The sequence below is a fragment of the Triturus cristatus genome, chromosome 9 (assembly GCF_964204655.1).
Source record: "Triturus cristatus chromosome 9, aTriCri1.1, whole genome shotgun sequence".
NCBI classification, from domain to species: Eukaryota; Metazoa; Chordata; class Amphibia; order Caudata; family Salamandridae; genus Triturus; species Triturus cristatus.
Window position 1 is genome coordinate 361,810,991 of NC_140592.1, and position 14,799 is coordinate 361,825,789.

General features: G+C 44.6%; 1 protein-coding gene across 1 annotated transcript in view; it reads right to left on the reverse strand.

Moving 5' to 3' along the window:
- Positions 1–3,559: 3,559 nt before the first annotated feature.
- The window catches only part of LOC146797941 (F-box only protein 2-like), a 131,692-nt gene continuing 120,452 nt past the window's right edge, over positions 3,560–14,799 (reverse strand). Inside the window, exon 6 of the mRNA XM_085625150.1 lies at positions 3,560–4,065. Within this exon, the coding sequence (XP_085481276.1) occupies positions 3,928–4,065 (138 nt within the window). The 3' untranslated portion in view covers positions 3,560–3,927. The remainder of the gene's footprint in view (positions 4,066–14,799) is intronic.

The following is a 14,799-nucleotide window of genomic DNA, read 5'->3' on the forward strand; positions in this document are numbered from 1 at the left end:
GAAGAGTGTGGTGGGGGATCGTATCAAATGCTGCTGACAAGTCCAGCCTAATTAGCGCAGCTTTGCCATCAGCATCAAGGATACACTTGATGAAATCAACCACCTCCACCTGCGCTGTTTCAGTACTACAACTGAGGCGAAACCCAGATTGGCCTGGGTGCAGCAGATCCTTGCTTTCCAAGTATTGGGATAGCTTCGTATTCACATGTTTGAGAACTTTTGAAAGGGCCGGAAGTAGAGAGATAGGCCTATAGTTAGCCGGATCTGCAACATCCACCACATTTTCTTGTAGCGGCACAATTTAGGCTGTTTCCATGCTTTAGGAACACTAGCCATAGCGAGTGAATTATTAAGAAGATGTTTAGCGAGAGGATTGATGGCCTCTGCTCCCAGTACAAAAAGATTTGTCAGGCAAGGATCAGATGGAGAGCCTGATTTAAGACTCCCAATAACAGAAAGGGAATCTTCAAGGGAGATAGGTTCAAGTATCTCCAAAGAAGAAGTAGGATTGGGAGTGTGATTGTCTTGCTGACTAACGTCCACTCTCTCTTCTCTCCGTCCTGGTGAGGGAGACTGGCTTGGATATTTTAGATCTTATCCTGAAAGTAGTGAGCCAATTGTTCGCATTATTCTGTGGAAGGCATCTGCTGACCTGTACAAGCTTTTGGGGAGGTAACCGACTTCACTATTTTAAAGACTTCTCTTGATGTATTACCAGCCTTTAGAATTCTGGCCTCAAAGTTAAGTTTTTTTTGCTATTTTAATTTATTTTTGATACTTTTTTAAGGATACACTGTAGTTGGTTTTGGCAATAGGACAGTATGACCTCCTCCACGGTCTTTCTTAGTGGTTACACTCTAATTTAGCCTCTTTAAGAGAGTTAGTATACAATTGGTTGGAAGACTTAGTACGACGTGACTGTTGTATCTGCTCAGGGGCTAAGACGCGAGTAGTGGCTCCAATCCAGTTATCTATAAGATCAACATCCTGGTCCTCGTTGCTTGAAAGACAGGGCTTTCTCTTCCAAGGCCCTGCAGAAAGGATCAGGTTGGACTTTATGAAAGGCTCTTACCGCTCCAGCTATAAAGCCTATTTGGGATACAGATCTCCCTACCCTAGCCCACCTGAACCTAATCATATAATGATCTGACCAGATTAGAGGGATAGGAGTATCCACATCTAGGTGTAGGTTAGAAAAGTTCTGATTGAGGGTATGTCCAGCCTAATGTGTGGGCATAAATACTGTCTGGGTCAGAGACATAGCGAGATACTCTCCTGCAATGTTAATATTTCCTTTTCTTCATCCAATTCCATGTGAAGGTTAAAGTCACCAAGAAGGATGAAATGGGACCATCTAATGGCTAAGGGTGGAAAAGTATTATACAGAGAAATAAGGAAGGATCCAGCTGGACCTGGGGTCTATAGATTAAGGCTCTCGCTACAGATTGATTGGGGGAAAGCAAAACAAGCACTGACAAAGCGAAAAGGATGGCAGTCAGTGTGATACCTATAGGCAAGGACACTGAAACGTTGGATTATGCAGCTGTTGTTTTTTTCTGCGTAATTAAGGATTTGCCACACATTCCATCATCTGGTTCATAATCAACATTTTCTTTTGTGTTTTAAAGTTTACAGCTATAGACTCAATGGTGGAAAAATCTAATCTAAAGTGATCTGTGACCCTTTACACTCTAGGCTTCACGGGAACCTAGGGATGATATACAACTTAAAGGGGAGGTGAAGAATTGGTAGGCTGTTGTATATAAATCCTGACTTAATTTGAACATTCAAAAAGTATAACATGATCGTGTCTACATTCGGTGTATTCGCCGTTGTTGAACCACCACCTACTTAGCGTGGCATTCTTCATCCCTTGGTTCCTGTGCGTGTGTGTGTGGGTGGGTGCTCACCTATAGTCATCCGCCATGATGGAAGTCGCCTACTTAACGTGAGGTTGTGATCTGTTTATGAAATAATGTAATGCATTGGCCGGTCTACATTTTATTTTCACGTGCAAAATTTTGCATTACACAATTTTATGTCATTTGTTTCCTCATGAGACACTGGTTTTCAGCAGAAAATGTCTTCAGAGGGGAGATTTTCTACTTGAACCGGTCTCCTGTCGATATATCAGATTATTTTTTTTATGCAAGGCATTTGAGTGAAAATTTCATGCAAAATATTGGCAATCAATATTTCTTGATATTCGCATAATTTCACTTAATTTTCGTGGTATTTTCAGAAAATTTTCTGAAAATAATGACATTTCACTTGCCTATTTATTTCCCTTTGTATTCTTAATATACCTGTAATTAAAATTGTGTGGGTGAGATAATAACATTTTTACCAGTGTCCCCTACCAAAAGACTACAAGCAAAAGAGTCAAACATCAAACCCTTCACATACATTTGCCAACATGTTTCAGCACTCATGAAATGCCTACAGAGCATCTCACAACTTCTTCAGGATAGGAGGTCCTGGTATTTCCAATAAAAAATTGTGAGTTAGATCCTTCATATGTGAACGCTGTTAACCAAAAATACAGCAAATTCTTAAATTCTGTGCATTTTTTATGCTGATAGCGCCATGGTCATCAGTAGCTATGTCACTCTGGGTGCAAGTTGCAACTAGCAGGTGAGTATGCGTAGTAGTACAGAGTAAAACAGGTTAAAAATGTGCACATCTTTCAAACTCGTGCAGTACGAGTGCATACCTTATTAAAACATGCCATTTCACCCAACACTCCCACCTTTAGTTACCCCTTACCAAGCTGTCGTATATAGAGTTCCATAAGCCCTGCAAAGCTGAGGTCTCCACTGTAGTTCCAAATGCCACCCAAAGCGTCCCCAGTAAAAATAAATGACTTCCACCTTCTGAATCCTTCAGCATAAGCTGGGAGCTGTCAGATGTATCCGAGCCAACGTCCGGAGCCAGTAGGTAATCAACTAAATGTTCCCTTGCTCTAGCCCCAATGGTTTCCCACCCTCTCTTCAATTACATGTTATGCAGATTTGTAGAGTGCACTATCACCCTGGAGAGTATCGTGGTGCTGAGCAGGTGTGAGTATAGCCAAACCTCGGCCATAGTAGGACTAATCAAAAAGCCAAGCCTTAAGCTGATAGATGATTAGTTGCTTGTTTCTCAGGTTTATCTTGATTTCAAATGGCTGGGTGGAGAAACACAAAGGCACAGTTATCTGTAGGTGACAGTGGGGTAACGATAGCCCCCGCAGCCCCCGTGGTGCGGGAGGCCCCAGAGCTCCAGGGGGCTCCCTCCAGCACTGTGCATGGGTGGCACGTTATTGGCCTGAGAGCCCCTCACTGGGTCCGGAGCGTGGGGGGCCCCCTGAAGTTTAGTTACGCCACTGATAGGTGAATTACTACAGGATTATGGTCAATGACAGAAAGCTGGAATCTGGAGATGATAGTAGAGCAGGTTTTTGCATTCCAGCTACCACGATAGAAAGCAATCAAAGAAGATCCTAAAATCTACTACACAAAGAGCATTTGCCACAAAGTACTGTTGTACTGGTGTGTATGGATATCAGCACAACCACACAGTCTTTACAATATCTGTATTTATTGTATGATACAGTGGGAGCATTGAAACAGAAATGTTTTATATAGCAACCAGACATTCACATGTATCATATGTTCAAGATTGACGGATTCATGGGAAACAGTAACAGCACCAAATATGTAGGAAACACTTGCAGCTATGTTTCTGTGGGTTGTTCAGGATGCAAGAAGTAGGCGAGAGTAAACTGTGCATAACGCTGGCAGATGCACAGGAGTGTTAGGAGCAGGTAGTTTTTGGAGCATTGCTTAGGGATTGATAGTTGAGAACATCCGATTTAAGGGCAGTGTCGAATGATGAAAAGCAGAGGCAGCTTCGAGCTGAACTGGTTGTACCTCTTTTGCATGTTTGTTACTGATTCTTCACAGTGACGGAGGAGTTGGTGACGCGAGCCCCATAGTGCCCAGCCCAATACTGGGTGTCCTTCCCTTTGTGAAAAAACTTCACGTAGCGTACATTGGGACCATAGTTACGGAACACATGTGAGACCTGCAGAGGACAAAGTAAAATTAGACATGCCACTTAGTGGCTGCAAGAAATGCGATTTTTTGCAACTAAAATATTTTTGCACAGTCAATTGCTTTGTTTTTAGACAGTGTTATTCTTTAATGGGCCTCCTGATGAAGCAGCCAAATAAAACAAACGTAAACAGTTGCTCTTCCTTTTACAGTAAATAAATAAAATAAAAAGTTACTTACCGTGCAGTAGCTATCATCCTCGCTCCAGTCCTCTTCCTCTCTGTGACGTCATGGCCCCAGCCAACTCCCTTAACCAATTCTGGTGCTCCTCTCATGCTGTTAACCGGAATGAGAGAAGTGCCAGGATTGGAGGGATAGGCCTCTGTTGGCACTCCAGAGGGCACTGGAGGCCTGCACTTGCTCCCAATCCAGCTGCCTTAAGACAGCTCAGTTGAGAGGTTTAAAGTACGCATGTCTAGCTGGCCGTCGCAAGACGGCTGCCCAAAGGGACTTTAAACAGTGCAAAGGCAGCCCTCTGCCCACCACTCCTCCATGCTGCCACTCAGCAGGCCCCACCCTGTCCTGACACTCAGTTCGGGACGAGGTGACACAAACTTGAATGGTATTCGTTACCATTTTATTTTTTGTCTCTGGAGCCATTTCATTGGGGTGACGCTCCTCCGCTATAATGGAGGAGTGGCCCCTGATTTGACCAAAGAGATGTGATGTTTTCAAGGTTCGAAAACAGAAATTAAAGCTATCATTTGACTTTTCACAACCCTGCTCCTAAATACACAAAATGCACATTCACTGAGACCTCTGCATTAGGTAATAATCAGACGCATTGAGAGCTGGGAGTGGGGTGCTGCTCAGACTTACTCAGCGCTCTGACGTTGATGGAGCAAGGTTTTGTATAAAAGAAAAATGCTCGTATGCAATCCTCTCAGATAACCGGTAATACTATAACCAACATGTTTGTGAGTACTAACGTTGCACCACATTTTACATATTGTATCTAGGGGAAGCTTTTCTATGTATTTTACTAACCAGTAACCCGAGTGTCCCTAAAATGGCTGCCAAAAACGCGGGAACTCTTCTGCGCATGCGTCTACTCCATCTACGTAGTATGACGTTTCCTGTCGCTTGGTGGGAAATCTTTGCAGCTGCGCAATAGCTTTTAATATGGCTGCTCGAAACCCTTGCATTAACGCACATGCCATGCTGAAACTAACCTGTGCAAGTTTTACTAAGCCATTAATGCAAAAGATATATTAAGTAAATGGGGATTGAGTAGAAGTAAGTGGTATACAGTGAATTCATTTAATTTCATATTCTAACATGTTTTTCTTTGACTTTATTAATAGCTCGTATTTGGGCCTTGGAGGGTGACCGATGTCCCTATCCCTTTGTGACAACTACGCATGCGTACCACACCCTTGTCCTGAGACCAATGAGGTCATTGAATGGCTGCCAAAACATGTGCCCAGCAAGGACATGGGAAGCTCAACTCTTGAACCTACGAAAGGAAGAAGCTGAAACATTGTACTACAGAATTATCAATCCACATATAAAATGCTTGTGGGTATTAAAATTAAGGGGCGCGGAATTAGACAATAGAACTAAAGAAGGTTATTGCACTTAGTATGGTGTGATGTCCTCACCCCACTGCCTGGCCCAATCAAATTGAGGGGTGTACATAGAATTGAAACATTTGGGGGTGGATCATACATTCGAATTGGTATAACAGAGGTACGTTTTAGTTAGTTAGACACACTTGACCCACTTGATGCTGATGCTATGCTGAGATGCTGCCCGATTTTGCTGTAATCTGACAGAAGAATCCAACCGAGGAGGCGCATCTAGGAAGGGGTCGGGACGAGCCCGAGCCGGAGAGAGTAGCACCAGAGAGGGGTGCAACGCTGGCGCAGCAACTAGAAGAGATCACCTTCCCGGTCCTGAACCTGTCCTGAAACCTTGATACTCTGATGTCTAGGGCCTCACACCATTCTAGGTAAATATAGTTCTGTGGGGTTATGCTCCCTATTTGCTCTCTGTTCTTTCTCTCCTCAGGTACTGTCATTACAAGAATTTAATTAGTGTGAATTGTTTATAAGCTAACGGTACTATTTTTCCTGATGGAGAATTTGGTGTATCTACGTGTATTCTGATTTGACTCACAAAATTATTAATTCAGATAAATCTTTAAAACTCCTACAGTGTCTGTGGTTCTTAAAATAAAGGTTAAATGTGTTATTATTTCCTTCCTATTCTAATATACAACTAGATTTCTCGACAAAGTACATTTACATAAGGAGACAGGGAATGGTAATGATACTGGTGTAGCAGGTCTCTAAGGTAAATCAAAATTGATGACCAGCGGATATTTGCTAGCTCATTGAATGTATGAATGTGTTTGGGCCCAAAGGGAGAGTTGTGTGTATGTGTGTGTATAGAGCTGGTAAACTCCACTGCATCAACGTTCTTTATACCCAGATCTTTGCTTATGATAATACTAGACAGATGTAGAGCTCTTCTGCTAATGTGATCCAGGCTCACTCGAGCTCAAGATCGGTTAAAGGCCAGACGTCAAGCTCAGATAATCAGAGCTTTGCATCTGAGAACACCTAGCCTCACCCATATTTGCCCTGCCAATAACACCATCTTCATTTCTCTCTCTCACTTCATATAAAGCAGGATTGCTCTCCTGTCACTATACATTTCCAAACTCCTCCCTCCTTTTCCTCTCTTTCCTCAGTTCCGTTGCCCTCTTATGTGCACTTCACCTAGCCTCACCACTGTATGCCACCACTCTGTCATATTATATTAAAATTATTATTCACCATTTTTGTAATGAACAAATAGGACAATAACTACATCACAAACAGACACAATCAACTCAACTTGTATATTATAGCTTATGTGCAGTAAGAAGGTGGAAAACACAATCAAGGTGCACACATTTCCCCCTAGGCCCCTAGCACTTGACAGTTAATTTCTTCATTCCATTTTTACTCCAGCACATCTCTTTCATATACTTGTCTCCACACAGTGACACACTTCTCAGGTAGATCCTTCACTCTCTAGTAAACCACTTTAACTCTGTCATATTCAATCCTATTCTGTCTGGTTGTCCTCCCTCTCCTTCCTTGGGTACTCTCCTCCAAGACTGACTAATCAAAAGCAGCAACCTCCATCAGCATCCATAGCTAAATGCCTGTCCACTTCAGCTCAACATGGATTTTGAGATAAAAGGTTATCCAGTCACATAACAGAACCAAAGCTCTTTATGAGGGCTGATTTCAAACTTCAACTTTATTTAGACAACTCATTCTGGTCAATGAAGGCAGCAGATGTGCATTCTCTAGATGTAAACTGAAGCCATGGCCTAAGACTTAACCATGCACTCCATACTTTATTAAAGAGGCCTGCTTTATGGCTCAAAAGGGTACGCATAAGGAAAGTAAGGATCACTGTGGCCTTACAAAAGTTTTAGAAGTATACATGTGGGCCAAACATTTGGTAAAATGCATACAACAGGTGATTTGAACATGCATGATTGGTCCGGTAATCTCAAAATGAGCCAAAAGGGCTGACAGAGAATCTTTAACAGTGCCCACTGTGAAACCTTGCTGGGCCAAAGACAAAACAAACAGTAACACATCCAACAGTTTAGTCCAGAACAAGTATTCGCCATGGGTGCCAAACAAAGCCACAACCTTGTCCCAGCATCCTGCATAAACAGATTTTGTAGAATGCCACACAGCCAACATGACAACATCTACTGCTTCAGGAGGGAGATTGAACACAGTCAGCTGCTACCACTCAATCTCTGAGCATGGAGGTGCAGATTGTGCATGCAGGGACACAGGACCGTTCCCTGCTGCTGAACTATAACTTCCAAAGGCAACAGCCTGATTGGAGGATAGATGTTTATACCCAGAAGTTCCAGGTACCATACTCTCCTGACCCAATTTGGAGCCACTAACATAACTTGGGCCTGGTCACTCCTGATCTTGTTCAGAACCTGTGGCAGGAGAGCGAGCTGGGGTAAGTCATACAGAAGTCCCTGGGTCCACTCTAGGTGGATTACGTCTCAGAAATAGAGCTTTCTTTGCAACTCCAATAAGCAAAAGTGTTGTGACTGCACACTTTTGGCGGTGGCAAATTAGTCCAGCCACTAAACATTCGCTGAGTTTATACAACCTGACGTTTAAAGATCCCACCTGGTGGTGTACCATCAGGGACAGGGTCTTACAATTCAACTATGTCCAGAGGTGCAGGAGTACTTGGCACAGTACCCAGGACTCCACTGTGCCCTGCTTGTTGTAATACGACATGGTGGTGGTCTTGTCCATTAGGACCTGAACCCGCTTCCGCTTAATGGATGGTAGGCAGGCTTTCAACGTTAATCAAATGTTCTGTCATTCTAGCAAGTTGATATGGATCTTCACCTCTGCCAGATGAACTCCCCAACCCAGCAGTGATATGTCTGTCACCACCATTTGCTATGGGTTGGGAAGGGAGACGGGTCTGCCATTGGTCCTCTTGCAGTCGAGCAGTCACCACTGTTGACAGTTTGCAGCCTCCTCAGAAACCTGGATGGAATCTGACAAATTTCTCAAGTACTGGGCCTATATGGAGACTTCAAATCCCACTGCAGAGACCGCATGTGCCATCTAGCTTAGTTGGTAAGCTGGATGCAGGAGGTCAGTACAACAGGAATCCTCAGAGCCATCCCCACTGAGTCCCAAGAGTGAGGCTGAAACATCGGTATCATAGCCCGAATTCCTGTGACTCATTGATCCGGAAGGATGGCCCAAAACTGCTCTGTATCCAGGATGGCAGAGAAGAAAGGGAACCTCTGCGAAGGAGTCGGGTATAATTTCGGCATGTAGACAGTGAACTCCATTGATGTAAGGAGGTTTGCCATCATCTAGAGGTGGTCTACAGCTGTGGTGAGCTCCCCTTCAACAGCAAGTCGTTAAGGTAGGGGAAAACTGGTACCTCTAACAGTACAATGTGACCATCGCCATTATCTGCATAGACACCCATGACACACTGTTGAGGCAAAAAGGGAGCATGGCAAACTGAAAATACTTGTGGCCCACTTTGAACCACAGATAATGCCTGTGGGCCTGCAAGACAGTGATATAAAAATTAGGTGTCCCACAGGACTAACGCCAACATCCAGTCTCATAGATGAAGGGCAGACAGACAGCCCAACATGACCATCTTGTATTTACGTTTCTGCAAGAAGAAATCGAGAGTCAAAGGTCTAAAATAGGACAAAGGCCTCTGCCCTTTTTCAGCACCAGGAACAACAAGCATTGGCATAGCCAATAGGTCTCACCTTTGGGACCTTATAAGTGTTTAGCCATGCAACAGTTGCATAACTAAACACTTATAAGGTCCCAAAAGCGAGACCTATTGGCCGCAAAAGTGAAAGTGATCGCGATCAAACATCAAAGCAGTCGTGCGGCCGCTAAAGTGAAAGTAATCGCGGTAAAAGTGGCGTGCGCGCCCACGCACATGCACTGTAGCTCTAGGCTGGCCTGGTAGCACTTTTTGGAGCCCTCTCAATAAGTCTCGCCAGACCAGCGCATGCGCTGGGTCAGGTGACACCTAAAAATGGGAGTTACAGCCGTTTTTTTTATCTCTGAGACCCTCTCTATGTATCTATTCTCGAGAAGAGCCAGATCTTCTTGCATCAAAATATACAAATGATCTTCTGTAAGCCGCTCTGATGTGGGTGGAATATATGGTGGGACAGGAAGGTGACAGGGCATAGGCCCATTGGAGCCACCTGTCAAATGTTATGGCTTGCCACCCATAGAGAAAATGTCTGACCCTGCCTCCCACAAGGAGGCTGTGTGCTGCTAAGGACACACTAAAGAAGCTTTGAGACTGCTGGAGTGGATGTAGACCAGAATGTTTGTTGTCCCCGTAAGGCTGGACGTTGTCTGCTGGATCCTCTATCCAGACCTCTAAAGGCTGGGGTGTCTGTTGTTGGGGAGCTGGACCTTGAAACTGCTGAAAGTGAACCCCCATGAGATCCCTTGACAGGGGTGAAATTGTCAGGGATACTGATTTCGGTGTGGAAGGACCAACATATGCTGCAGTGACTCTCCTCTTTGAAGCACTCAAGGGTACAGTCAGCCTTCTAGTAAAACATGCAAGACCTGATAAAAGCCATATCCATATGCAATGCTTGAACGTCATCTGAAAAGCCTGTGGATCTCATCCATGAGCGGAGTTGGAGAACCATACTGCATAAACAGTTGGTCATGTCCAGGTCTGACCATATGACGTACTTGGTCGCATCCTGGATATCTTGAATGGTCTGTGTCAAGTTGGCATGAAATTCTTCTGGGGCTAATGGAAAGACCTTAGCTACCAGGTCTCATAATGTGAGAGTACCTTCCCATCAAACAGCTTATACTGACTGACAGGGAGAGGATAGCCGAAGAAAACATCCTCTTCCCAAATACCTCAGTTGCTTTTACTATATAGAGTGGGGTAGTAAGAAAATAATTGGTGTTACACAGCTAGTGGAGGCTTGTACTATCAGGATCTCATTAGTACGGTGCTGCGTGAAGAAGGCAGAGTCACCAGAAACAGCAGGTCTGTTGTGATGTTCCACTTGCCTGGTTACAGGTAAACAAGAGCAGGGCTGACTGCCAGTCTGATAATCATGGCGAAAGAAGCACTCTTCCATGGAAGATCCGAGGGCGAGGCCAGTCTTGTTTTAGGGGAAGTGTCTAGACCCCTGGCCTCTTGCAGGTCCATATAACATTTTTCATTGTTAGTGGAGATGAAATCTCCCCACAGTCTGTCACCATTATCTCTGAAAGACTCTGGTCACAGTCCGATCTGGATAGTTGTTGGAGCACTGGAGAGTGGCTCCTAGGCGAAGGAGTCAAATTGTATGGGGGCTTGGCGTGTGAAACCTGAACTTGAGCGCAGCTTTTGCTGAGGTCGAAGCAGACAGATTTGGTTCAGTGTCTGATAGGACTATGTACTCAGTGTACTCTAACGGCATTGGTGCCAGTGTTGATGGCAGGAGGAACCACCAAGGACAGTGATTGAGGGAGTGGAGTTGGCTCTCAAATTGGAACTAAACCCAGGGTAGGTTGGGGAGGCACAGACGGTGCCCAGGGCTTACCCATTGGCAGTAACCCAATTAGCAATCTCCATCGATCCATGAAGATTGATAGGGAGGCAGATGGGTCTGGTAGGGTGCTGAAGATGCAGAACATGACCTCCTTAAATGTCTCAACCTGTTGTGGCATCACCAATGGACCCAGAAATTTAGTGAGCATCGGGATCAGCTGTAGAACTGGGCCCTCAATGGGGGAGCGACATCGATCCCGTGGGACACTCCGACATCATTGCAACTTCTCAAACAGAGAGTAACCCAACTGGCAATCTCCGTGGATCCATGAAGACTGATAGGGGGCAGATGAGTCTGGTAGGGTGCTGAAGATGCAGAACATGGCCTCCTAAAATGTCTCAACCTGTTGTGGCATCAACAATGGACCCAGAAATTTGGTGAGCATCGGGATCAGCTGTAGAACTGGGCCCTCAATGGGGGAGCGACATCGAGCCCGTGGGACACTCCGACATCATTGCAACTTCTCAAACAGAGTGGCGAGGCTGGGACGAGACCCAGTTGGACTTCTTGTGTTTCTTTTTTTACCTCACCCTACCTGGAACACGATGAAGATCTGTCATGGGACTGGGTCAGAGAATGGAAACTGGTTTGTGCAACTGATGCCGAGTAGGAACTGCCTTTACACAGCTTTTTTCAGTGCGCTGTGACACATAGCTTGACTTTGCAGGCCCTGGTCGCATTAGGGCACATTCCACGCATTACTTGTAGTCATAGCCCAATCCCAAACATCTAAAGGCAGGCTTTGTGGGGCTCTCTCATAGACATTTGTTTGTCTTCACAAACCTGTAGTATTAGGATGGACATATTCCCTTGCACACTGGAAAATAATTTAGGAGAATAAGGCTCATCAACTGATAAGAAAAAGTAGGAGCTAGCTCTGGATTTGTGTAAAAAGGCTCAAAAAGAAGTGAACTGATGTCAGAACACATGGATGGCACTTATATGTAGCTCCAGCTGTCACTTCTGGGCCAAAGCGGAGTTGACGTGAAGCTGCACAACACCACCTACTGGTGATTGGGGCTATGCTGAAAAATCTTCCCAATGCAGTTTTGCGCCTGGGGATATTCTAATAGTGAGGATTCTGTGGTTAGAAATATCCATCATAAAGACAGATTGCAAGAAGAGTACTCTTCTTCACATAGGCAATACCAGTCTGTCTTGACATGGCATGGCAAGATCGAGAGAAACTAGAAGTGTTGGCTGATAAGTGGTAAGCCGTCTCGTGGTTAGCTAACAGGATTAACAAAAAGTTGAAGCAGCTTGACTCTAAGCCAAAGGGAGAGAGAAACACTCAATAAAATGGTTCCAATACAGAGGAAAAGAGCCAGGGCAAGTGAGGCCACAAGCAGAAAGGGAATTGGGTTCCAAGTCAGATGCAGAGCGACAAAGGATGAAAGAACGATTCCTTCATGCATAAAGTGATTATTTGTTATACATATCACAAGTCAGGGCATTACAAAAGAAACTGTTATGTAAAACACCCTGTAACAGCTCTATCTTTTATATTAAATGTACTGACTATTGGTGAAGGGACCCTGGTGTGCTCAGTGGCACTCCACCTACCGTCAATAGACACTGCGAAAAGGACCCAGATGCCCCAAACCACTAAACCACATCTATCTGAATACCATGTGTCAATGGGAGAAATATTCTTGTCCTGAGGAATGGGAGCGCTTACAGGGCTAGTTTTGAGAGGGAGAGAAGGCACTGACATTGTTAGTCCATTTGTCTCCCACCCCCAACATCAGGCAACAAGTATATCTTAGCTCAGATGGGTCATGCCGTCAAGTATCTAAAGGTGGTACCTCTGCTAGGGTATTAAATGGGGTACTTTTAGTAACCATGTCAAGGATTTGATTTCCTATGACTCATTTCCATCTGGGAATCAAACTTCAGGTCCTTTTAATGTGTGAGATGTGGGAGAAAGCTGGTGTAACCTACCACTTCTCCACGGCATAAAACACGCAGACCAACGGGTTGGTTAAGTTGATAAGATCATGCCAGAGAAACTCAGGTGAAAGTGGGATCTTCTCCTGCAATACCTCTTACCTACTGACAGACACATTCCACTTAAAGGAGTTGGGTTCCGTCCTTTAAAACATCTGGTTGGGCCCCCAGCGCTTAGCTCACTCATCTTAAACTGAGATTGTTAGGAAGAAACTTCTGAGCCACCCAGAAAGACGTGGCTGACTATGGGATTGGCTTCAGGATACTGCAGTGGACCATACAACTTAGTTCAGAAGTTCTTCTGAGATTCACTACTTGGTGGACAGAGGTGCCACAGAAGAACCAAAAAGGATGTTCTACATGAATTGGCTGAAGCCATACCTTCGGGGAGACTAACCCAAACATCCTGGAAATTACGGAAAAAGGACGAGAAGGGCAGTAAGTCACTCTTGACCTCTTGCACAATAATAAGGATCATTCTGTAGAAGGGCTACAGCTTGCCCCTAAATGATTTCTCAGCTGCAAGAAGACTGCTAAGACTTTGGATTCAGGACTGGTTGAATATTCCAATGATCTTAGGGCCAGTCTATTTTTGTTGGCCCAAAAACAAGAGTCCCCAGACATGCACTTTGTATTGAATAGTGGGTCCTCAACGGTATGAACAGGGGTGTAGTTTCAAAGGGGGGGGGGTTTGCAGTGTTACACCCCCCTAAAAACATATTCTGTAGTAAATAGTTGGGTACAAGTACTTTCAGTTACGTATAGTAAAGTGTCTGTTAGATTTCACTCTGGATTTTACATCCCTACACTGACAAACACACACACACACACACACACACTTTCTCTCTCTCTCGTCTCTTCCTTAAAACTTGGTTAGTTTAAAAACCACTGAGTTTTAAGTACCCCTACCAATCCACACTCCTCTCTCTTTCCACTGCCTCTTAAGCTTCCCTGGTGTCCTGCTTCTTATAATGTATTTTAACAAGACATGCCAGCGTGATTTTTGGGAAATCAGAAACTTACACCATCCCAATCTTACTGACCAAGCTACGCCCCTAGACGTAAACCAGAATGCTGCACATCTACTTCCTCGATGAACAATCTGGGTACTGCTCGCTTCTTGAGCACCTTTGATCAGACTAGTGGTTATTGGCAACTTACTTTGGTGCCTTGTGCCAAGACAACTGCATTCTCCATTCTCCACACCAGAGAGCTTGTACTAGTATAAGATCACGCCTTTTGGGCTTACACATTTTCCTGTGGTTTTTCAGCTCCTGTAGTTTTTCAGCATCTGGTAAACCATGTTCTATCAGGCCTGTGGAAGTTCTGTGGGGCCTAGAATGACAATACTGCAATTTTTTGCAATTTGAGGGAGGATCCCCTGAGCCACCTAGAACAGGAACTTGCCAGGATACAGGGAGCAAACCTGACCATCAAGGCAACTATGTGCCAGGTATAGCAGCAGTCCTCTGAAATCTATCTTGGATGTCAGGGGGGCAACAGTAAGATCCACCCGTTGGATTCTAAGATCCAGTCTAAGTTAAGAGTGGTTGGTATCTACTACCTAGACCCAGGTGAGAGCCTTTCTATGACTCGTTGATATTTCAAGGAATTATGTGGCCAACTATGAATCCATAGCTGTGCCCT